Below are 25,351 nucleotides of genomic sequence, written 5' to 3'. Positions count from 1 at the left end.
AAGTTTGCCAGGGAACAATCTAGTAATTTAACACAGTAGGCAACTGAGTTCCAGTGCCTAGGGTCTGTAAAAATATATCTAAAGAACCCACGTATTGAAGGATATAATGGCAATTTTTTTTTCTTCAGTATATACATGTTTTTGGCAATGAACAAAATTAAATAAATCCCAATATTTACATACTTGTCAATAAAATATCCAATGACTGGACTTTCACTGGTTGTGTTTGGTGGTTTCCAAGTAACAATAACATAGTCTCTGTTAACATCATGGCATTTAACATCCATCGGTGCCCCTGGTGCTCCCGCGATCAATGCATCAGCATCTGGACCACAAACAAAAATAAATCAGTTTTGACCCTGACTCCTCTGAAATCTACCACAAAGACAGAAGGGAAGATTTCCAGTTCACTGCGCTATTTGTTTATGTGAATGGGAGCCCAAAGATTTGGGCACACTAATTCACTGCACTAATGAATCAGGCCCGTAATGTCTATATCTCCACACAGATAAAAATGTTCAGGGATTTTTTTGAGGGCAGAAAAGCCATTTAGGCATCAAACACACATTACTTTTCATGAGAATTAAAAGCCCAACTACCCCATGTGTTTTTGATGCTATTTCCCACTGAAAGCTATAGCTCAGTGGGTTACCGATCAGACCAAGGGTCTCAGTAAAGAACATGTAGCTAAGGAAAATAAATCTCCTAAAGAATAAAAGATTTGCAAACTCCTGGTACATTTCTAAGACTACCTTTTATTTAAAGTCTTACAATACCAACAGGCATAAATAATCAATGTTCCACCATTAAGATACCCTTCTGTAGCTTCATTTTGAGAGGTGTTGACTGATGTGGATCCACAACTCCTAATGAAATCTCTTAATAGGTAAAGTTCTCTCCCTTCAAAGAAAGGTTTCTATAACACAAAAACATCCTGTATAGAGTCTGAATTTATAGAGTCTAATCACAATCAGTTGTGAGGTGGCTGGTGCTCAGTATCAGATCACAGCCTACATGAAAAAAGGCAAGAGGAAGACCAACAGAGGACACTAGAGACTCCAGAGGACATAGCTCAAGTCCAGAGTCCTATGCATGCAAAGGGAACAGGCATACTCTAAAATGGACAATAGAGGTACCTAAAATTGACCCACCACTACAACAAAAACTTCTAGAAAGTTATTATACATTAGTGGGCCTTTTTCACCTGGGTACTTTCTTTCTTAGAAGGTAATTGGGAAATAGAAATCTTTAGCAAATTGTTTCCAATGAGATCAGGATGGCAGAGTGGCTAGTTCAGGACATATTGCAAAGCTGATGAAGCCTTTGCACTAGTCCTGTGAGGAAGATGGATCTCAAACCCCTGAAAAAACATTCATGTCCCTCCACCCCACACAAACTCTCTGGATGACATTTCTGCAAGACACATATGTTCCAATACATTTCCAAGAAGAACAAGGTTTAAAATTAATACAGCTCCAATGGCTTCAGTGGGGCTGCTCCAGTTTGCCACCATCAAGGATGCTGTCCAATGTATTTAAGAGAGTCAAAGAACCGCTCAGCCAGAGATATTCTCATCTTCCACAAAAAAAGTGAAAAATAAGTTCTGCTTACAGGTGCATGTGGAAGCTCATTCTCACTTCACTGAGATTTGTGCATGCAAATGTGAGGGAAAATTCTGACTATTATTCTATTTTAATACATTTACCTCTTTTTATCTATGTCCCTTGTGAAAACTGTATTTCTTCAGTGAGTTAATTTCTTACTTTACTTCTTTTCTTTGATTATTGAGATTATTATGGTGACTGGTATAGTGGTGGGAATATTTCTTTTGCTTTCTCCTGTGCCTCCTCCTAAAGCCAGGCACAGGATATGAGAATGCCCAACAACGCTCATTCACAGTTGGCAATCTCTAGAGCTAAAACCATCACAGTGAGGACTGGTAGTATGCAGAGATGTTTATTTCCTACCAGGAAAGGAGATGGCAAAGAAACAAACAAGCTGTTTCTTCACAAGAATGATTTCTCTGGTTCTTCAGGAAAGAAAATGTCCTCAGGAGCTTGCTTCTCTTGAAGCTCCCCATTCATATAAGGTGACTTTTTTCTAGCAGACTATTATATAAATCAAATTACTATGAAATACCACAAGGCTGGATTTCTTTTGTACTTCAGTCAATACATGGGATTGTTTAATAAAACTAATCTTTCTACCGCTCTTTTTAACTTCTCGCCAAGAAACAGATGAAAAGTTTACCTCTGACAAACAGGTATGCACTGTATTCGCTCACTCCACCTTTTGTAACCATGCGCAAGGTGTATAAACCTTCATCATCTTTGTTCAGATGGGTAAAGGACAGAGCTGCCTGGCCTTCTCCAAAATACAGCTTTGTCCACTTGGAGTCCTTTATCAGCACATCTGGAAGAGAAGACCCATCAGACATGTTACTATGCTGGCCAGAACAACCTACGTCCTAGTGCAGCTCTGTGTTAATGAGGGGCACAAACTAACATTTATGCCAGCTTTATTCAGAGTGATAGTGCTTTGATGCTATGAAAACTCTACAGAGAGTAAGCTGCATCTCTCTAAACTTACTTCATCAGTGAATTTTAAAGAATATAAGGTCTCAGACGACCCTATGCAGTGCCAACAACACAATTTCCATCACTATAATTTTTGATACACTGACAGAGAAAAATATTATTCACATTTCGAAACAATGACATGAAAACCTGCCATACCCTGTAATGAATGCAGAGTGGAACTCTGTTTCATTTTTAATAAGTTTTGCTACCTGTTCAGGTTAAATGTCAGATTACTCAATTTCTTCCTCCAAGTTTAAAGACCAGATTTCAGTTTAATCTGAAGACTGCTATAAATATACACCAAATTTAAATCTTCAAGGCATGCCTGTTGAGCAGTGAATAAAATTAAATTTGAATCTCTCACAGGTGAGAGGTGGTGACCCATGATTAATGCAAATTAATCTGATTGCCTAGTGAAACCAGAGCAGAAGAATGAGCAGGATATTTTATGCTAGCCAAGGGACTTTCTCATATCACCCTTTTTAATAATTGATTGGATTATTTTTGATTTTTAACTCCCTAAGACCTATTGCATACTAATTTATTGTAATCAGTGCAGCAGAACTGCATTTAAAGGAGCTGAATATCTATAAAAGTTTATTATTCTATTGCTTAAATACACTTTGGAGCAGACACTCAAACAATTGCAAAGAAGGCAGTTTTCCCACCTACCAGATGAATTGCATAAGAAAGTATAAAGAAATGACACACATTCAGATAATAAAGCATCTGGAAGACACATGCTACTAAAACTTACAGCAGTACATTACATAATCACCTAAGCATACAGCTGTTTTCTGAGAAGCGTACAATTAAATTCATTTAGATTCCTTCCCATGAGATCCTTCATCATGGGATTCTTACCTAGAAAATCTGCATCTCCCCTTTCTGTCATGCATGTCACAATGGTACTGAGACTTTGTGTAGAGAGACATGAAGTACTTTAAATGAAATCAGAAATGTCTTCACCTAGAAACTTTAACCAATATATGAGTTCTGTGGAAAATTCTGAAGAAAAAGCAAAGTTGAGTGACCAGTACCTCTGAAAAGCAGGTCACTTACTCAGACTCCAAACTTGAGTGGAATGGTAGACACTCTAGTTTGAATATATAGAAACTGTAGGCAAGCCTGTATTGTCTATTAAGGCCAGAATCATCCATTTCCACCCTTTATGTGTACCTGAAACCAGAAACTGTGCAGGCAGTCATGTTTCGTAAGAGCAGAAAAACTTCTGTCCTTCACACAAGGCCAAAGACCCACCAGATCCCCTAAGAAAGCGGGATTTTAATGCAGTCTGGATGGATGACTTTCTAGACAAGCCAAGAAGAGGAGTAAATTTTGGAGGCTACAAACATATTCAAAAGTTCTAACAGAGCAGGTATTCATGCACCTGCCATCACAATAATATTACAATTACAGGGTCTCACTACTGCGCTCAAATTCCCAGTCTATTCACGTGTTGTGCTCTGTCACTTCTCCCACAATTTACCAAAGAACAAACCTGCAGGAGATTAACCCTCGGAGGCAGTGTGACTCAGGCCTCACATGCTGTTTTCAGTACATGCGATAATGTTCCTAAAACATTGCTGTGCTGAAAATTCGTATAAAGAGTGGGGAATTACAATATACTGAAGCTTCTTTTCATCATGTATTTTGGTCTGCTGAAGTTTCAGCTAAATTCTGCACTCTGTGATTTTTCCCTCTGAATTCAATTATTTTATTCTAGATTACAATATAAATGGCTGCAGAATCCCGGTGCATATAGCTTTATAATGTTTATATTACATTAGAGATCAGTAATGGAAATCTCCTGTTACCAGCTGAACTCATATCCAGATTAGATATATGTTCCTGAAGTATTATTTTGATTTAGTTCTTTCAGTATCTTAAACTGTTCTAAGTGGGCTGTGAATTATAGACATCATATTCATGTTTGTCAAATCCCAAACCACTTTAGAGAATTTGATTCAGTTGACTTATATGTCACTAGGAGTCTAGTAGACATCCTCAATAAGGTTCACTCCTGTGAAACTTATAAATGTTGGAAAAACACATATTTCTTTTGTGTACAATTATTAGCAGTAAATCATACGTATCCACCTCAGGGCTTCAGCTGTTATTATTTGATTAACAGAAGCTGAAAAATTTTAGGAAAAATACAGTTTGTCTTAAAGCAAGAGTAGAATTAAGTATTATCTCTCAAAAAAAAAAAAGAACATCTAAAGCTTGTGATGTTGAACAAATTATTAACCTTCTCCTTGTTTACATTTATGCATTGCCTCCAGCTCTCAAGAGACTCAACACAGGGAACTGTAGAACATAGCAAAGGTTCATAGTGCATGAATTCCTGCTGTGTTTAGGAACAAGTTCTGCCAGTTGATGCACTTGTATACCTCTTGGAAATATCATGATCCATGTATGTGCAACGAAGGGCAAATCTAAGCTTGTTTGTATTATATTATTTCCTGTAACATAAGTAGAATAATGGGATGAAAGCCTATCTGACTCACTACAAAAACCTATTGGCTTCAAAGAGACCAAGTTTTCATCTCAGGTTTTCACAGGGAAGGTAAACTTAAGTCAAATAAGGAGGAAAACAAAGAGAGTAATATCATTACATATCAATATCTTGCCATCATGAAGGGTTAAACTGAAGGGTTAAACGGAAAGGGCTGTAAGCTTTTGTTCACCTATCCATAGTGCAAGAACAATTCATGTTGGATGAAAAGTGGGGTATCCCTTGAAAATTAACAGTTCATCATAGCTGCAGTTCCAAACCCAACATTTCAGAGGTTTGGCACCTTGAGAAACTGGCCTAGTAGGAGACAAAGTAAAGGTACCATTGAAACTGATGACTCACCTCAGAGTGAGGTGAGCGATTATTTATAGCGATTACAAATCCCTGTACACTTCAGTGGGAACAGAATCTGGGTTCAGGGATGAGCCTTAGATTTTAGGTTATTCACCAAATAAAAAAGCCATTTTTATTATTTCATATTTTTTGTTTTAGTAATATCTAATAGTTCCATCACAATGAAGTATCCACAGTGATAGACAAATAGGAATGAAACAGTAAGTAGCAGTCCATTCCCTGAAGGATCGGATGCGAATCTATGTAAAACTACGGTGTATATGAAACAAAAGGCATAACTAGCAGCAACAAAAGCATCCTTTTTCTGATTTTCCTAATCCTGAATTTTCTTGACTTTTCTTGACTAATAATCTTACTGTCACTTCATAGTTTATGCACCACATTTTGTCAGCTATGGAAATTTCTGCCAGCTTGCCTGGGAGCAGTCTGAACATCAATCTTGGGAGTCGACCATTCTTAAATGTGGTCCCTTTGGGGAAAGGTCTCACCATTCACAAATAACCAAGGCTTTTCTTAAACCCTCAGGCAGAATATTTACTTTAGAATCCTACACAGAGATTGTGGTTGGTGAAAAGTGGTGAGCCAAGTATCTACAATAGCCTGCTATCCATTAAACTTTAAGTAGTTAGTTTTATGTTTCAAGAACTTTTTTTGGAGCGGTGAACAAACACTACTCATGCAGGGTTTGTGTACCATCCACCAGAGTATATGATATGCTTCAGTGGTGTTATTTTCAGTACTTCCAGTTAAGACCACTTCACTTGTCATAGCATAGTTTTTCACTGACAAAAGAGGCAAGGAAAGCAACCTATCAACATGGCACTTAAACAGCAGAGCAAAGGCATGTGTTTCAGGCCTGGCTCCTATAAGTATTTCTGAACTATACATTAAATTGATTTTAATATAAAATTCACAATAAATACTGGAGCAAGATGGAAGTGGAGGCCCACGCCCACACCTTCAAAGTTTGTATCAGTGCAAAGTAAAACTTTAATTTACTGTTCTGTGAGTACCCTTCAGCTCAGTGGTCACAGCAATCAGTTATAAATCATGGCCAAATCTAGGAAGTGAGTTTAGATCTCCACCTAGTCAGTAAATGTCCTAACTATTGTGTTATTACATAATATGAGATTACCTCCTGTTGCTGTAAATGTGTGCTCAAGAAAAGGTTGACCAAGTCACTTAATTGAAAGAGTGCAGGTCTATAAATTCTAACTAGAGATATTTGTTTGCTCTATTCTGAAGTTAATTCTGAGAATCTTATGTTCTAAGCCTGATCCGTGTCCTCAGTGTTTCCTCCAGCATTTTCCAGGTAGCTTCTATTCAATGTACTAACTTACCATCTCTATACCACTCAGCACGAGGTCGTAGTCTTTTCAGGTCTGGGGTGACCAACATGGAACACTTCAGGGTCAGTGTTTCACCTTCAGTTGCAAAGGTGACTCCAAACTTCTCCAGAAACTGGACATCAATGTGGGTGAAGCAAAGGTCGTACGACAGGGGTACTATGCATGAGAAAATGAAAACATTCTTCTGTATAAGTAAATTGTACTTGGCACAAACAGATTACTGTTGTATCTGAAGAGGAAATGGAGCGCTCTATTATACTGTATGTTGATCTAGAAATGCAACTGGGAAAGCAAAAGCATCTGGACAGCTCCTATTGTAACTGAATGCTTAGAAAGCAAAGCCAGAAGCAGCAAGTTGTATCCAATTTTCTCATCTGTAAAACATTACTCTGGTAAGAGTACGTAAACTACCTAAGCAAAAAGAAAAAATGCTTACAGTGGAAGGGCATTATCCCAGCTGGGTGAGGCTCTTCATCCCCTCTGAACCCTATAAATAAACATACAATAAACATTCAATGACATGAGCATGATATGTATTTCTTGTTCTAATCATGAAGTAGGACTTACTTCGCACAATCACAGCGCAATTAGTTGATGCCTGCCCATGGACATTTGTTGCAACTGCTGAATAGGTAGCAGAATCATCAAAATCAGCTCTGAAAAGGGGAAGGAGGAAAACAGATGATTCTTTACACAAATACAAATTCTCTTAATGATTGATATTACAAACCAAGCTACATCAACCCCGAGGAAAGTGTATAAAGCTCTTTGCTGGTGTCACACAGTGCAAGATGTTGATGAAAGACAATCAGAAACCCAGTACTGTTTTTTACTGCTGTTTTATCACAGCTTAGTGTGCAGGCTGCATTAACTTGAGCAAACTGGACATGACCTTTAGACAATGATCAAAAGGAGATAGCTGGAGGATGCCAGTCTGGCTATTCCCTTTCTGTATGTAACCTTCTTCCTTAATCCATGTTGCCCTTCTGCCATATATTTTAAGAAGGAAACATGGAAGAAAAAGTACATGTGATGCTTGCAGAAATTCCTCCTTCTATGGCTATTCCCAGCAGGCAGACAGTGGCATTTTTTGCTGCTCTCATATCTCTTAGGCAGTCCAGAGGAAAAGACGCAAAACCAAGGAAACTGACCAAAATTGTTTATGGGCATAAATGTTTTGGCTTGATATATATTTGTAGTGAGAAAAGATATTTATTATGCAAGGACAATATAATAAAAAACAAAGCAAAAAATAGTTACTTCATGTAAAATAGGACCTCATGATGGATTGTCTCACTTACTACATCCTTCCTTGAAGAGGAAGTTACATTATCAGATATATGGCCAGATATTAAGATATAGGTACAAACTTTGATGTCCCAGTTCTTTTCTTATTTAAAATGGGGTCAGTCAAGAGGAGGATTATTAACATAAAATTGAAGTAAAGGAAACTACACTATGTGCAAATATATATTTTTTGGTGCAATTACTCAAATTTACAGTTGAAATAAACTTATTTGCTATGTTTCTAATAAATATAAATATAACTACTGACCAGAAAAAGTTAAAAATATTTTGGACTAGTTTTTGGTAAAATGCAGATATGTGTAGAATGAGATTTCCTCAATTTTGCTGAAATAACTTAGTCCAGATGAAGAAACAATTTTGAAAAAGGCAGAATGTTTCATTTTTACATTTCAGAATGAATATTTTAATTAAAAAAAAAATTCAGAATTTACTTCTGCTTTGTTTTCAGAAACATACTAAATACTCTAATATAAATAAAACATTTTTGTTTTGAATGAACAAAACTTTTTTTTGTCCAATTCAATATCTTTTCTTGAGCTTTTCCGTTAGCCAAGAATTCTACAATATGTCTGTCAAACAAAATTGTTGGTTATTTTCATTTCTTGGAATTTCTATTAGGTTGAGCCATCAGCTAATCAGAGTGCTGTCTGAAACACACACAATTAAAACCTGCTTCTGTGTAGTTCATTTAGTAGTGCATTTAATGGAGGCCACTCTGAAATTTCCACTGATGAAATACAATGTTCTGCATGCATGCACTTAGTTTCCTCTCAGAAGAAGAAATCTGTATCTTGTTGGCAACTGCCAGATGAAAGGGATGAAATTCTGGTTGCACTTGTCTTCTAAGAGGTCATATATCCCAGGTGTGAGAGAAGAAAGAATATGTAGAAGTGTTTGATGTAAATTGCATAACAGGATGCCAGTTTGGGGGTATGTAGCACCTGTGACAGGCACATCAGACACCGAGTTTTCAGCTCTTGCATATATCGTGGACAGTGTCATATCACAAAAATGATACTATCTGCACTGTGATGTCTAAAACACAACTTGATGAAAGTTCTATTAAATTGAGATTTATTTCTCTAAATGTGCAGGACTAACAGCTCCTCCTGGAGGCTAATCTTCAGCCACACATTTCACAAAATAAAGAGGTAAAATACGAAGTTTGTCACACAATTAATTATCAAAGCCAGAGGGGTAAGTCCTAACATTAGGCCACTTAACCAAAAAGCCTGCAGTTGGGTATGAAGCCCTTGACCACCCTACTGCAGTCTGGACAGGCAAAGTAAGTCTGAAAAACAATTTAAAAGAATTGAAATACTAAACTCGATATTATTCAACTTTTTTTTTTGTTTTCAGGAAGGATTTAAAAAAATGCCAATACCTGTTCACAGATCTATATAAAGCTTAACTGATTCGGGACTTGCTTGAAAGCTGTCGGACTTGGCAACACTTCTTTGCACTAACTCTTTAAAAACAAGAATGATTTTTTTACTATCCCAGTTTCACACTATTTAACATTTGGGTGATAAAATGCCAAAAGCAAGGCAAAACTGCAGTAAAACTGCAGACTTCTTTCCTAAGACATGTTATAATGTGTCTATACTGAAATGTACATAATTCATACATTTCTCACAGCCGAGTACAGTGTCTTGCTATAATGAAACAAGCTAACAACAAATAAGGCATCTCAAAAATTTCTTACAAAAAGGGGCATTGCAGAACTGACTGTACTGGAACTGTAAGGTGTTCCCGTCATTCTGCACTACATGCCTACTTTAAGGAGATATACAGAGTATACAGTAAATAGTACATAGTATATATTAGATTTAATAACATATATTATGTATTAGTAAATTAAAGAGGTCCCCAGAAACTGGATCTTGATCACCCTAGTGCTGATATGTTAGAATAGCCCTTGGCTGGTGTGTGCCAGCTCTCCAAAAGGATTCCCCTGACATAGGTCAGGACATAGCAAGGGTCCATTCCCAGAAAACAGTCTGGATGTAGCTGCCCTGTCCTGAAGGACAAGAGAATTAGTCCATCCCATGCCAGGAGGCCACAGTGGCAGAGGATATGTTTAATTTGCTATGGCAAGCAGATTTCAGAAGTGCGATTCCTGGGCACTAGTGGCAGGTATATGCCAGACCCTCCAGGACATGGTGCACGCTTACATCTGACAGGGCACGTGATGGTGGAGCCATACTGCAATTGCTGGTGAGGTGCTGACCCATCCCTGGGCTGGACACAATTTAGGCAGCTTACAGCACCCATACCATAACTGAGTGATGAACCTACCACCACAGCTACCCCACCATTGCTGTATTAGGCCGTTCCCTCACATAAACAAAGCATTACTTCAGGCTGCTTTGCTTCTGTCAAATCCAACTTAACTGCTCTTTAACATTTTGTTGTTACAGACTGTTGACAACAAGGATAAAATAACAGTATATCTTAACTGACGTTAACTCTGATTATCACTTTAAAATAGTCATCATCTGCTCTCAGTGTTGGCTTCATTTTCCATCAAAACAACAGATAAAACAGTCAATAGGAATTCATTTCTGTAAGAATTACACAGGAGTCAGGATCTAAAGAGTGATTTATCATTAACCACAAGGTGGCGTAAAAATAATCCAGAAATTATAGAAACGTGTATTCTGAATGTCGTGGTTTAACCCCAGCCAGCAAAAATAAACGCAGCCGCTCGCTCACCCCCACCTCCGGTGGGATGGGGGAGAGAATCGGGAGGGCACAAGTAGGAAAGCTCCCGGGTTGAGATAAAAACAGTTTAAAAATTGAAATAAAACTAAGTAGAACTGTAATAATAACAATGAGAACAACAACAATAACAGAATACACAAAGCAGGAGATGCACAACGCAACTGCTCACTGACCGCCGACTGCGTGTCACGAACGGGGGCGAGCCCCCACACACACCTGGTTTTTATACTGAGCATGATGTCACATGGTATAGAATACCCCATTGGCCAGCTGGGTCCACCACCCTGGCTGTGCTCCCCCCTCCCGGTGCAAGCATCACCCAGCAACAGCCAAAGCATCAATGGGCCATCAACGCTCCTTTCACACTAAACCCAAAACACAGCACACCCCCCAAGCTACTGGGAAGAAAGTCAACTCTGTCCCAGACGGAACCAGGACACTGAACAAGAGCGAGGCCACAGTCTGTGCTTGACTGAAAAAGCATCAGAAATTTAGGGGTGTAAGAACTGCAAAGTTGTCTCCCTAAAATGAAGAAGCAGAATGGCAGATACCTGATTAACTTTCCAAATGGATATATATCTGTGGTCATCTCAATCCCCTCCCCATACCCTTGCTGTCTCATAAGGAACAGCAAAATACATCTCTTGATAAGATTTTCCTATTTGTGAGGGTCTCCAAGGTAGACAAAACAGAATATGATCCTAAAAGTCTCTAGAACAGACAGGAGATTCACAAAAGGGTTGTTTCTTTAGCCCAAAAAATTCAATGTCTGAAAGCAACTATTTGACAGAAGTTAGTGATGGAGTGAGAATTAATTTTCTCAGGGAGAACAAAAGAAAGAAGTTACTGACCGAATGACTGACCACGCTCTTACAAGATCCTTTGGTTTTATAAAGAGAAACAACATAACAATTCTCCAGTCCAGGCACTTTCTGCTATTCAAGAGGTCCTAACAACTCTACACGTTTTCTGGAAGTCACTGCTTTGAAAGCATTTTACAATTCTTTGCTGTGATTTCCAACCTGACTCTCCAGGAGATAAATCAAACCAGATTAGATAGCCTAGTACCCAGTGGACTGCCTTCAAATCTGGTATTGGAAGTGGTCGGGGTTAGTGGGTAAGAGCTACACAGCACATTTTTTTAATACACACTTTGAAGAAAGTTGGACAGGATGGCAAGTCACATAAGGTCCTGAGTCTCCTTTTGTGCCAGGTAATACTCAGACTGAGGATTATACTGGAAACTGTCTACTTCCCTGTATGCTAAAAGCCCTAGATTTCCTAAATTGCACTGTAAAGTGCATTGAGTCAAGACCAGTTAGAAACGATATTTGAAGTACCCAGGAGGCAAGGTGTGGTCTTTCCAACAGTTACTCTTGCAACATGATGGAGAATGTGTTTTCCAACCTTTACAAAGGTCAGATAAAATATGCATAGAGTACATTTAGATAGCATGAAGTGTGAATGCAGAGCTGTATCTGTCCCAAGGTACTAATACTTTTTGCGAAAATTAAATTGCCCTGAATCCACATGAGGTTCTGAAGTGCTAATGTTTGTGTGGGGAATATTCCCCAGGCAGATACATCTGTTTAAAATGCATATATTCATCCATCTGCTTAGTGTAAATTTAAACACAGGAGTTAAGAGTGAAATAACATTTTTGCCTGAATTGGAACGCAATTCAGTGCATGTCAAGAACAGGAAGCAGAATGTAGTAAATTACACAGTTAAAATTGCCTCCTTTGAATTCAAATTACAAAATTTTCCATATTATGGCTATATGACATCAAAATGTGGAAACACTCTACAGAATTACCATCTCATGTACTGAATCTCCAGTCAGACTGAATCTGCCTGATTCTTTTTGTTTGGCTGTGTTTTGTTTTTACTGAAGAGGGGATCTCTGTTACGAGGTGGCCACTTCCTCAAGCTTCCAACTATTGCAGCTTGTAGGGGACAGTGACTGACAGGTCAGAAGATCACAAAAACATTTCATTTGGGGGCTGTTTGCATTTCAGCAAGGAAAGAAGAGCAGAAGTACACTATGCCTGCTGCCTATACGCTCACAGGTACTGCATACCTGCGAAACCCTGGGAGCTGCAGTTTATCACCTGATCAACCCTATACTCAAAGGCTCTGCCAGAGGACTGCCTTTGCTGCAATGCCTCTACTCTGCCCTGCTTCCACCTACAGCGAGAGAAAGGGCAGGCCTCACTCTCTATCTCTCCAGATTAAATCATCTCAAGCCTTTTGTGCCTAATCAAAATAAATTGCGCTGTACTGTCTGCATAGTGTCATTTGTTAAATGAGAATAGTTAGAAGAGAAGGTTCATTCAATTTTTAAGCTTTTTTTTATTCAAGCAATGCTGGTGGTGCTGAGGAGCTGAGTGCCTGATCAGAGGCTAGCTCTGCCTACTGGCAGCAGGTATTGCACTGCACTCTGCTGGCTCTGCCACACATTTTTGTGATGCAACCACAAACCTTTTCTGCTGCAATTACCAGCACTTCTTAAGCAATGAATTAGTGAAACAGGAGAGGGCCCTAATAAAAGACAAAATACTGCCAAACTTTGAGCCTTGTATAGGTAAGACTGTGCAGCCACATCACACTGACAGAGCTCTGGAAAATCATAGAATCACAGAATTGTTTAGGTTAAAAAAAACCTTTAAGATCATCAAATCCAACTGTTAACCTAGCACTGCCAAGTCCACCACTAAACCATGTCCCTAAGCACCTCATCTACACGTCTTTTAAATACCTCCAGGGATGGTGACTCAACCACTTCCCTGGGCAGCCTGTTCCAATGCTTGACAACGCTTTCAGTGAAGACTTTTTTCCTAATATCCAATCTAAACTTCCCCTGGCGCAACTTGAGGCCATTTCCTCATCCTGTCGCTTGTTATTTGGGAGAAGAGACCAACGTTCACCTTGCTACAACCTCCTTTCAGGTAGTTGTAGAGCGCAATAAGGTCTCCCCTCAGCCTCCTTTTCTCCATACTAAACAACCCCAGTTCCCTCAGCCGATCCTCATAAGACTTGTGCTCCAGACCCTTCACCAGCTTCGTTGCTCTTCCTTGGACAAGCTCCAGCACCTCAATGTCCTTCTTGTAGTGAGGGGCCAAAACTGAACACAGTATTCGAGGTGTGGCCTCACAAGTGTCAAGCACAGGGGGACGATCACTTCCCTAGTCCTGCTGGCCACACTATTTCTGATACAGACCAGGATGCCGTCAGCCTTCTTGGCCACCTGGGCACACTGCTGGCTCGTGTTCAGCCGGTTGTCGACCAACACCCCCAGGCCCTTTTCCACCAAGCAGCTTTCCAGCCAAGCCTGTAGCGTTGCATGGGGTTGTTGTGACCAAACTGCAGGACCCGACATTTAGCCTTGTTGAATCTCATACAATTGGCTTTGGCCCATTGATCCAGCCTGTCCAGGACCCTCTGCAGAGCCTTCCTACCCTCGAGCAGATCAACACTCCCACCCAACTTGGTGTTGTCTGCAAACTTACTGAGGGAGCACTCGATCCCCTCATCCAGATCATTGATAAAGATATTGAACAGGACCGGCCCCAGTACTGAGCCCTGGGGAACACCGCTTGTGACCAGCCGTCAACTGGATTTAACTCCGTTCACCACCACTCTTTGGGCCCGACCATCCAGCCAGTTTTTTACCCAGCGAAGAGTGCACCTCTCTAAGCCATGAGCAGCCAGTTTCTCCAGGAAAATGCTGTGGGAAATGGTGTCAAAGGCTTTACTAAAGTTTAGGTAGACAACATTCACAGCCTTTCCCTCATCCACTAAGGGGGTCACCTTGTCATAGAAGGAGATCAGGTTGGTCAAGCAGGACCTGCCTTTCATAAACCCATGCTGACTGGGCCTGACCACCTGGTTGTCCTGTAAGTGCCGCATGATGGCACTCAAGATGATCTGCTCCATAACCTTCCCTGGCATTGAGGTCAGACTGAGAGCCCTGTAGTTCCCCAGATCCTCCTCCCGACCCTTCTTGTAGATGGGTGTCAGATTTGCTAACCTCCAGTCAACTGGGATCTCTCCAGTTAGCCAGGACTGCTGATAAAGGATTGAAAGTGGCTTGGTGAGCACTTCCGCCAGCTCCCTCAGTACCCTTGAGTGGATCGTATCTGGCCTCATAGACTTGTGTGTGTCTAAGTGGTGTGGCAGGTCGCTAACCATTTCCCCTTGGGTTATGGGGACTTCATACTGCTCCCCATTCCTGTCTTCCAGCTCAGGCAGCTGAGTACCCAGAGAACAACTGGTCTTACTATTAAAGACTGAGGCAAAGAAGGCGTTAAGTACCTCGGCCTTTTCCTCATCCTTTGTCACTATGTTTCCCCCCGTATCCCATAAGGGACGGAGATCGTCCTTAGCCCTCCTTTTGTTGCTAATGTATTTATAGAAACATAATTGTCTTTGAGGACAGTAGCCAGATTAAGTTCTAGTTGGGTTTTGGACCTTCTAATTTTCTCTCTGCATAACCTCACGACATCCTTGTAGTCTTCCTGAGACTTCCTTCCCTGCTCCTTCTACTGTCCAACCCCCATCAGTTCACCTGCCTGCTCATTGAGGGGTGGGGTCAGGAACGCCCCCAGTCAGGAGCATACTGCTGTCCCCTCTATGCCCCAGCCAAGTATCAGGAAATGTAATATAGTCATTCACAGTTGCATAAAGCTAAGTGATTCATTTAAGGAGGCATCACAGTAAACAAACAAACAAAAAGCCAAAACCTGTTGCTAAACAAGTAGCAGCAACTAAGGAATTCAAAATGTTATGATTTTTAATTACTAAGATATATACACTAAGAAAGAATTTTGCAGCTATGCTATAAAGCAATGGGGCATCCTCATCTTGACTACCTCTGATACAGAAATCTTTTCTTGTATTATGTGCCTATCCATAGTTAAATTAGGTGGGATAAAGAAATACACTTTAAACAAACCCTCACATTTTCAGACATGTATCAATCACTTCAACTACCTGTAGCTTTCCCTCAGAGGATTCCTCACTGTATCCTCTGAATCACCTACCAGAAGTGAGATGAAAGATGAGATGAACCACTACCCCAGTGCAGGCTGGCAATATCTCTTCTCCTGTAATTATGAGGTGTGCAAAAAATGTAATGAAACTCCAACTCCCTTTTCTTTACTGCTCAAGGGAGACCTTGAGCCCAAGCTCCCAATTGAAGAAGCCTAAAAGGAGCAAGAAAGCAGCACTATATGATAATGATAGCCCTGAATGTATGCAGAAAATGTGGTATATTGAGCACAGAGCATCATAAAAATATGAGACAGAGAAATGAAAATGATCTGGTTACTGTATAGGCTTATGGGCCCTGGAAGACAGCAAACAGGGAGGGATGAAATTGTGTCCAGTTATTACTTTAAGATGACAAGGTGATGTTCTAGTTTTGGTACCTCAAGAATTTTTCCACTGGGATCAAGGAATACTCGTAGGAATAAATATCACACTTGCATCAGAAGGAAAAGTTCATTCCCCGAGCTTCACTGAAGCACTAGAATGGTAGCCAAGAAATTCCAAGGCCGTTCTGAGCGACTGCGGATCAGATGACATGCAGCTCAGCACTTTGGTATGAACAGCTGAGAAGAGCACAGAAGTGGATAGGTAGAAGATCCCAACGGTTCTACTTCCCAGAAAAAAAATAATACTCCAAATATATGTGCACAAAGATAAGTATGGAAGATCCAGAGTTAATTGATACATGTTTGTATAAAAACATTAATAATATATATATTTTAACCACTACCTATATCCATTGTTTTCAGTACAAGAAACACCTAATATTAGTAATGCATTATCAAAATGTTCTTTCATTTCCTGCATGTTGATTTTCTGTCTCTTGGGACAGAAAATATGGCTGATGGTCAAGTTTTGAAATAAAGATTAGTCATAAATAAATTTAAGGTTAGAAATTTTAATTTAATAAACTGTATAAATCTGTGGTAAATAAATCATAACTCTGGGTGTACAATCCCCCAGTATTCTTTTAAGTGGAGAAAGGAAACCTGTGGGAAACCAGCCAGGCATCCTTAGGTGGCAAAAAGACCATACTGCCAAACAGAATGAAAGAGAAACAGAGCAATAGTCTCTGGAGATGGCAACTTGGTTGAACGTAAGAGAGTCTGCATGAACACGTACAGGTCTGGGACTAGTAAACAGTGGGTGATCATGGGTGCGTGTGGCAACCTGAGTGGGTGCCAGTAAATGACTCTGTGGTATGTCTGAATAAATATGGCTGGGTCTGAACACTCCCAAAGCTGATTGTGCATGGTGTCTACATGACAGATAACCGGCACAGGAAAAAGAAAAAAAGCACCAGGGATATATAAGCCATTAGTACCTTTCAGCGTCATGGTTACAGATGCTCAGAAAGCAGCATCAACACTGATTCTCATTTCTTCAAAAAGCCATTTACTCCCAAAATGTCACAAAAGGAACCTATGTACTGCATATCCAGCATCTGGACTCACTAACCAGCTGCTCATGGACACTAACCAAGGGAAATAAACACACCCACAGTCACTCAGCGGCAGGAAGTCACCAAAGTTTCATCTCCTGACTGTCACTCACACACATCCATTTTCCCTGCTGCAAAGGAGAGGATTGCAGAAGGACAAGCTGGTTTTATCTTTTCACTTCCTGCTTTCATCTCCAAAAGTAATGTTGGTGGGCAGAATCAGCTGTGTTGAGACATCTCATGGATACAGAGAGCAGTTACCCATAATCTGGGGGTAGAAGACTATGAGCATCTTAGAAGTACTCCTAAGTACTGCTACTCCTTGAGAAGCATCCCTTAAAAACCAAAAATAGAGTGGTTCTTGCTGACAGCTTCTGTAGAGGGGTATGTTTCTCCCATCCTGAGCTATGGAAAGGTGGAGAGTTGGGCTGGACTTTGTCGCAGGATGACAAAGGCAAGTAGTGTTTCCCAAAAGCAGAAGGAATGATGTGCTTATGTTCTGCACTAATGCCACAAGACTGTGCTCAGGGCTGCTTCCACTGCTGACAGATGGAGACAGGGTAGAAGATGAAATGTTTGGCTAGCCAAGTGTAAGCCACAAATATTCCAGCTGTTTCAGCACAGCTGGTGCTCATGTTCTGGAGAAATCAAAAGGGGTTTTTTGTGTGTCTGCCCTAGATATTAATTTTCTTTTTAAATACCACAGTCATGCCCTCATTTTTCTTTGGATTTTTATATTTTTAAAAAAAGCTTGTACCAAGTCACATGTAACATGCAATATTTAAATTCTTTAGGACAGCACAGGATTAGTTCTGTAAAGCTGTTCTACCCAGGCATTTTCTATACCACAAGGTTAACATCATTTTGAAAAATAAAATTAATTAAATTAGAACCTTTTTAAAAAAAAAAAAAAAAACATAAAATTTACCCTTCCTTACTTTTTGGAGAACAAAAAAATGGAGGTCAAAAACTAAACAGAACTTAACATATAATAAAACAAATACCAACAACCGGGCATCCTTGCCCTGACCAGCTAAAGTTTTGCTTATCTTATAGACCTTCATCATGGCAAGGACATAAAATATACAGGCAATTTTCCACTTTGAATGTTGAGAAGATATAATTCTAATAAAAAAGGAACTACCATTCTTTCAGCTACTTGCCTGTTCTTTTCTATCTTCTTGTAGATTGCTGGAGTTAAATAATAGAAATATCTAATTTTTCATTTCATTTTCATGGTCTAATATTCAGCTATTTAGTGAACATTGTCTAGCATAAATGTTCATACCAAAAGAGAAGTGTCCTGAATTTAACAACTCTCTTGCAGCCTTTGTGTGAATTTTTAATTGTATTTGATATAAAATACTTTGTGTAAAGTATAAAAAACTGTTGGATTCCCCAGAATAATCTACCTGTTTATATGCAACACATGTACTCCATATTTGCTTTCAATTCTGTACTTTACTGGATCACTTGCAGGGGTAATCAATTCCTCGTTTTTGTACCTGACAATCAAGAAAAAATGAACTCATTAATATTAGCTACTATTCACTGCATTAATTTAGTAGATTTTTACATCCAGATATCATTTACTATCATCTGAGCTCTCTCTATAAATCTTCTCTACCTGTATAGAGTATTTTTCAGTACGTATGGATAGGTACACATTGGGCCATGAAGGCAAAGGGGAACCTGCAGTAAGAAAGTGGAAAGAGAAGATGTGCACCCAAATCAGAAGTGCAGGCAGTGAAGTAGAGAGAAGATGGCATGTGACTTGAACTTTCTGGTCCACTAGCCCTGACACAAGATGGGAAGCAAACTTTGTCGTGGATCACAATAAAGCACTTCAGCACAAACAAGGGAGGAGCAACAGGATTGTGCCTCAAGTTAGATCTTCACAGTCCAGCTTGGGGCTCGCATATACAGGACAGCACTTGCCTGGAGAGGAGGGCAGCTTCAGGGATGTTATGTTAATGTCCACCTCAACAGAGGCTGACACAAAGTGAATATGGATACAGCCCATGACAACAATGGTGTTGTGCAAGTTTATCCAGACTTAACACGTAGCCTGTGAGCTCTGTGTATTTTGCCATTTGCTACTTCATCATCAGGGAACTCAATGGCCAGAAAGACTGGAATGTCTTCCACAGTCTGCTTTCTGAAATATTCGAGTTTGCTTCTTACATTGCACAGGGCCATTCAGCAAGCTGTCCTCCCACTCCTTCCACTGCAGTATCAACTGCTACAATCCAGCACATCTATGAGGATTATAAAGGGGGTTTAACATAGCCGTTGTGTATGCGACACTTATCTGTTATGCCATAACTTCCAAATGAAAAAAGCTTAACAACATTTTTAGAGAGCTAGGAGAGGCCAGTCCCTTACCATTGTACAACAGGAGTGGGAAATCCTTGTACAGTAAAGCAAAGGCTCACAGACATCTTTTCCCAGACTGTGTGAGACCTCAGGCGCACTAGAATTTCAGGAGCTCGACTTATGCTTTCCTCAACAGCGTGTCTTTCCAGAGCCATATTTTCTTCTACCTATTAAACACAGGAAAAGAAAAGAAGCATCTAGCACCAGACTCAAATGGGATAGAAGATCGAATCTCAAATCCACGAAATTAAAAGATGCTAAATCACTATTGGTATTTGAAACACAGGCCTAAATTTCAGTGTATCTTATAATTCTGCTTGGATAGGAACAAAAATGTTCAGCACTGTACCATCCTTTGTATAGCAAGTCTATCCAGATGTTCTCTAGCATGGTGCCTGGCTGTGTGAATCTCTTTTTCCAAAGCAGACAACTCACTGGCAAACCGGATCCTTTTCTCTTCACTTGCATGATACTTTTGTTCATGAGTCCTGTAGGACAAGAAAAAATATCAGGTAAGAGTAATCAATATGAAGATTTAAGATTTTTACTTATACATGTTAGGCAACTGAGGGCTCTGAAACCATATCAGCAAGATGTAAAATCTAGTTTAGGAATTTTTCTTAGAGTCTATCTGCCTATCCTAATGAGTATGTGAAATGAACATGAATTTTCCTTCATTTTCTTTCTCCCTGTATATGTGGTGCCACAACTTCAAGTCTTCAAAGCTGATGTGGTCATGTTGACGTGGTATCCCACAGTATTAGTTCTTTGGTAATCAAGATGAGAACCTGCCTGGCTTCCCTCTGGCCCCTAATTTTCCTTCCCATGGACAGGCAAGACAGAGGACTGAAGGCATGTCCTGCGCCTGTTCACACCCCGATGAGAGTCGGGCCTTGCTTATGGTGTGCCTTTGGCTCTAGCACCTGGGAAGCTCTGCTAGCTGCATGGGCTATATCAGCTGACCTCACCTGAAAGATACAGACCAAGGAGTTCACAAGAATTTGATGAACGGCTGCATGCAAAAAAGCTGTCCTTGGACAAGGGTGAGCGGGAAGTATTACAGAAACTACCAGGAAAAGACAACGTTTTGAGAAATTTGTGTGCTGTTCCCTGAAAATCTAACTCCATAGATTTTTAGGATTCCTAAAAAAAATCAACTCATAAATGTTTTTACAAGGAGCAAGCTCAAGCTTCTGCATTCATGCTGATTCAGTAAGTAGCCTATGCTACTCTTTGCCTTGCCAACAGGACAAAAGAAGGGAGCTGAATATCAGAAATTTCTAACATGGCTGTCATTATAGAATATGGCAAGACTCTCAAAGCATAACCCCACAAGCCGTGAAGCAAATGAGAAGACTTTAATGAAATTCAGTAAACAATAGATCAAGACATTATTTGTCTTGTATTTTATAAATATTTCTTTGTACCTTTTCAATGTACTTTTTAAATATCAGCCTTGTTCTGGCATGTATTGTTTTATATTGATAAAACTTAAGAGAGTTTTTTAAAAAATAAATTAGAGTATACAAATTAGTTTGATTTTCCTAGAACATTCTGTTTCTAAGATATATATTTCAAAACAATCAAAGTACCAAAACCATATGGACATATATTATTTTCTTAACATACTTTCTACACACAAGGCAGAATTCGTTCTTTAGTGTAAATTCTCTATGACTTTGATGCAGTCATTGTAGAGCATGGCAGAGCAGAAACAGTCAAATTCACTAACAGGAATATTGCTGTCAGCATATTTGCTGTAGGACTTCATATCAAGGCTGTAACTGTGATGTGACAGTAAGCCCTCTTGATATTAAGGAAAAAACTCAAAATGTTTAAATTGATCCAAACCGGAAATTCAGGAATAGTCGAGTAGATCTGTTCAAAAATGAGTTTTGGATCCCAGGCAAATTCTAAATTATTTTGGATTTAAAGCTGTTTTCAAGGGTCAGAGTGGGGATTAGGGGAACAACTCTGGGTTGAAATATGAGATTGAAAGTGACACTCAGTCATTTAGTATTCCAGCCAAAATAGATTAGTGAAGAACAATGACAGAGAAGCCTCCAGTCTTGTCAACTCTGAAAAGACCCCTAGCAAAAGAGCGGTACTAAATGGGACCACAGCCACTACACAGCTCAGATGGGACCAACAGAGCTTTACCTTTTCCTGGATTCTTGTATTGCTTCATGAGCCAAGGTACGTGCCCTCCTGGCACAGAGAATACATGTCGTTTTTCCCAAGCCAGGTGATTCATAATAAGCAGCCTGTCTGGAAGCAGCCCTTCAAATATAAAAGACATTGTTATAACCCAGCAATTCTGGTAAAACATGAACTTACAAAAGTCAAAGAAATTACTTTAAATGAGCTGAATACCATGACTGAGCACTGTTCAGTGAGAAACCTACTTTGCATTCCTCACTAACTGCACTAGGGTGCTGACTCTCACTTGTCCTTCAAGAGCTTAATGCCCATCATCTGTCATTGGGGATCATTAGGCATTTATTTCAATCTATTCTATTAAATTTATACTTATCTTAGTCTCCAATCATTCAAGTGCTATGATAGCACTTCAGTGAACCACGAGGGTACCAGCCTGTCTAATAGACAAATCACACAGAATCCCTATAACATTGTCTAATCCTAAATATTCCTGCCTTTCTATACTTCATAGAACCTTCTGCATAAACTCTTCTTTTTCACAAGGGAAGCTGGACAAGCTAGACAGCTAGCTAGGCTAGCTAGGCATCTTAATTACTGAGGAGGAAGAACAGTGATTCTTAAGCAACTAATATTCAAAGCTCCAGGCTTTGAGATAGAAAGAACCTGTGTCTTGTGGCTAAAACTCTGAGATTTCACATCAGAGCAGTTAAACCTTAATTTAATTTTAAAAAAGGAAATTGAATGACAAAAACTATAATTAGAAATAACTAACTTCAGGAGAAGGAATATCCATGTCATATGGAAGAATGGGTAAAAAACTGTTTCTATGATTTACAATAAACTTTGTGGCAATATCTCTTAAGTCAGAGTTTCTATTGGAGCCTAAAAGGAAGAATTTCCAACCTGGAGGTAGTAAATAGGACAGATCCTGAGCTAAAAGGTCTGTGTAGATGAGTTGCAACATAGCTAGAAAGTCTAGCTATGCTGGTGGGAAACTGTAGACAAGGAGCCTCCCAATGGAAAGAAGTGGAAAACTACCATTCTGAATAAATCGCAATTTTAGGGGGCGGAGGGGAAAGCTAAATATTTTGATTCTATGACATAATCCGGGGAACTACAGGCCGGTCAGCCTGACCTCGGTGCCGAGGAAGATCATGGAGCGGTTGGTTTTGAGGGCGCTCACGAGTCATGTCCGGGACAACCAGGGGATCAGGCCCAGCCAGCACGGGTTCATGGAAGGCAGGTCCTGCTTGACCAACCTGATCTCCTTCTATGACCAGGTGACCCGCCTAGTGGATGAGGGAAAGGCAGTGGATGTGGTCTACTTGGACTTCAGTAAGGCCTTTGACACTGTCTCCCACAGCATTCTCCTAGAGAAGCTGGTGGCTCACGGCCTAGACAGGTACACTCTTCGCTGGGTAAAAAACTGGCTGGACGGCCGAGCCCAGAGAGTTGTGGTGAACGGAGTTAAATCCAGTTGGCGGCCGGTCACGAGCGGTGTTCCCCAGGGCTCAGTACTGGGGCCGGTCCTGTTCAATATCTTCATCAATGATCTGGATGAGGGGATCGAGTGCTCCCTCAGTAAGTTTGCAGACGACACCAAGTTGGGCGGGAGTGTTGATCTGCTGGAGGGTAGGAAGGCTCTGCAGAGGGACCTGGACAGGCTGGATCGATGGGCTGAGGCCAACTGTATGAGATTCAACAAGGCCAAGTGCCGGGTCCTGCACTTCGGCCACAACAACCCCAGGCAACGCTACAGGCTTGGGGAAGAGTGGCTGGAAAGCTGCCCAGAGGAAAAGGACCTGGGGGTACTGGTTGACAGCCGGCTGAACATGAGCCGGCAGTGTGCTCAGGCGGCCAAGAAGGCCAACGGCATCCTGGCCTGTATCAGAAATAGTGTGGCCAGCAGGAATAGGGAGGTGATCGTGCCCCTGTACTCGGCACTGGTGAGGCCGCACCTCGAATACTGTGTTCAGTTTTGGGCCCCTCACTACAAGAAAGACATGGAGGTGCTGGAGTGCGTCCAGAGGAGGGCAACGAAGCTGGTGAAGGGCCTGGAGCACAAGTCTTATGAGGAGCGGCTGAGGGAACTGGGGTTGTTTAGCCTGGAGAAGAGGAGGCTGAGGGGAGACCTCATCGCGCTCTACAACTACCTGAAAGGAGGTTGTAGCGAGGTGGGTGTTGGTCTCTTCTCCCAAGTAACTAGCGATAGGACAAGAGGAAATGGCTTCAAGTTGCGCCAAGGGAGGTTTAGATTGGACATTAGGAAAAATTTCTTTACTGAAAGAGTGGTCAGGCCTTGGAACAGGCTGCCCAGGGAAGTGGTGGAGTCACCATCCCTGGACGTATTTAAAAGACGTGTAGATGAGGCCCTTAGGGACATGGTGTAGTGGGCATGGTGGTGTTGGGTTGACGGTTGGACACGATGATCTTAGAGGTCTTTTCCAACCTGTATGATTCTATGATTCTATGATTCTATGATTCTATAATTACCCAAAATAGAAACCTCTCTATGCTCCATATGTGAAATACATGGCACTTACTTTCTTGCTGCATATTCCTCAAGTACATATCTTGTCTGAATGTTGCGATAGGACTGATCAAAGTGCTTGTGCCTCCTCTGGTAAAATGGCACCGCTACTGAAGACATACTTCAGTTTGTTACAATCAGTAATTCCTGCAGAGAGTGAAATCACATTTAGCCATATATTTCAGACACTTAGGTTTGATATTTTTACATACATACGCACATGTGTGTACATGTATACATGTATAAAATTCCATCAATTTATGACAAATAGAGCCATCAACGATATACATGGGCACCTGAGGATGTATTTTATCAGCTACACAGTGAGCCATGGAATCACAGATGATAGAGCTAGAAGAGAATTTGTCAGATCATTTTCCCCTTCTTTGCAGATGTCATTTAACACCTCCATAGAAATTTCCAGGGATGGAAATTTGACAGCTTTCTGGGCATTTTTAGGTATTTCAGCTCTCTGCTCTTCAAACATTTTACTTTGCCCTTGTTGCAATTTATGCTCACTGTTTCTTGTCCAATTCACCATGACAATAAAAAATAGACCATATTCACCCACTTTTGCAGAAGCCTGTTGAAGATTTTGTTCACATCTACTTTCAGCTCTCTTGTTTAAAATAAACAAAGCTGGCTTATCCAATCTTGTCACATGGGTTATTTTTTCTAGACCTCCAATCATTTTGGGTGGCCTCCTCTGCCTTTCTCCAAAGCATGGCATAGTTTGATCAGTATTTGGATAGAAGTTTGTCGGGAACGTTCAGGGAGCTCCCAGAACAGTGTGGGTGGGAAGAGCATGTTTACCACTGAGTTGGAGTTAAGCAAATTCCCAACCACGGCGATAAAATAACGCAGAGGTGTCCACATCCCTTTAGGTTCACTAGAAATATGATGACAACTTCTTGCAAAAGCGGGGAATGTTACCAGCTGTGTCCTGAGTAGGTGCCAGTTTGT

At 40.5% G+C, this 25,351-nt stretch overlaps 1 protein-coding gene across 1 annotated transcript in view; it reads right to left on the bottom strand.

The window, feature by feature from the left end:
• Nucleotides 1-24,535, bottom strand: part of MYOM2 (myomesin 2) — an 82,856-nt gene extending 58,321 nt beyond the window's left edge. Inside the window, exons 1-10 of the mRNA XM_075145186.1 lie at nucleotides 24,402-24,535; nucleotides 21,859-21,978; nucleotides 20,048-20,186; nucleotides 19,708-19,865; nucleotides 18,735-18,827; nucleotides 7,368-7,456; nucleotides 7,237-7,287; nucleotides 6,792-6,956; nucleotides 2,251-2,412; nucleotides 184-325 (exon numbers count right to left, since the gene is read on the bottom strand). Coding sequence (XP_075001287.1) covers nucleotides 184-325; nucleotides 2,251-2,412; nucleotides 6,792-6,956; nucleotides 7,237-7,287; nucleotides 7,368-7,456; nucleotides 18,735-18,827; nucleotides 19,708-19,865; nucleotides 20,048-20,186; nucleotides 21,859-21,978; nucleotides 24,402-24,508 — 1,226 coding nt within the window. The 5' untranslated portion in view covers nucleotides 24,509-24,535. The remainder of the gene's footprint in view (nucleotides 1-183; nucleotides 326-2,250; nucleotides 2,413-6,791; nucleotides 6,957-7,236; nucleotides 7,288-7,367; nucleotides 7,457-18,734; nucleotides 18,828-19,707; nucleotides 19,866-20,047; nucleotides 20,187-21,858; nucleotides 21,979-24,401) is intronic.
• Nucleotides 24,536-25,351: the final 816 nt, after the last annotated feature.

The sequence above is a fragment of the Calonectris borealis genome, chromosome 3, assembly GCF_964195595.1.
Source record: "Calonectris borealis chromosome 3, bCalBor7.hap1.2, whole genome shotgun sequence".
In the NCBI taxonomy this organism is placed as follows: Eukaryota; Metazoa; Chordata; class Aves; order Procellariiformes; family Procellariidae; genus Calonectris; species Calonectris borealis.
The sequence above is the reverse complement of the archived record's forward strand: the minus strand, read 5'-3'. Positions and strand labels throughout refer to the sequence as shown.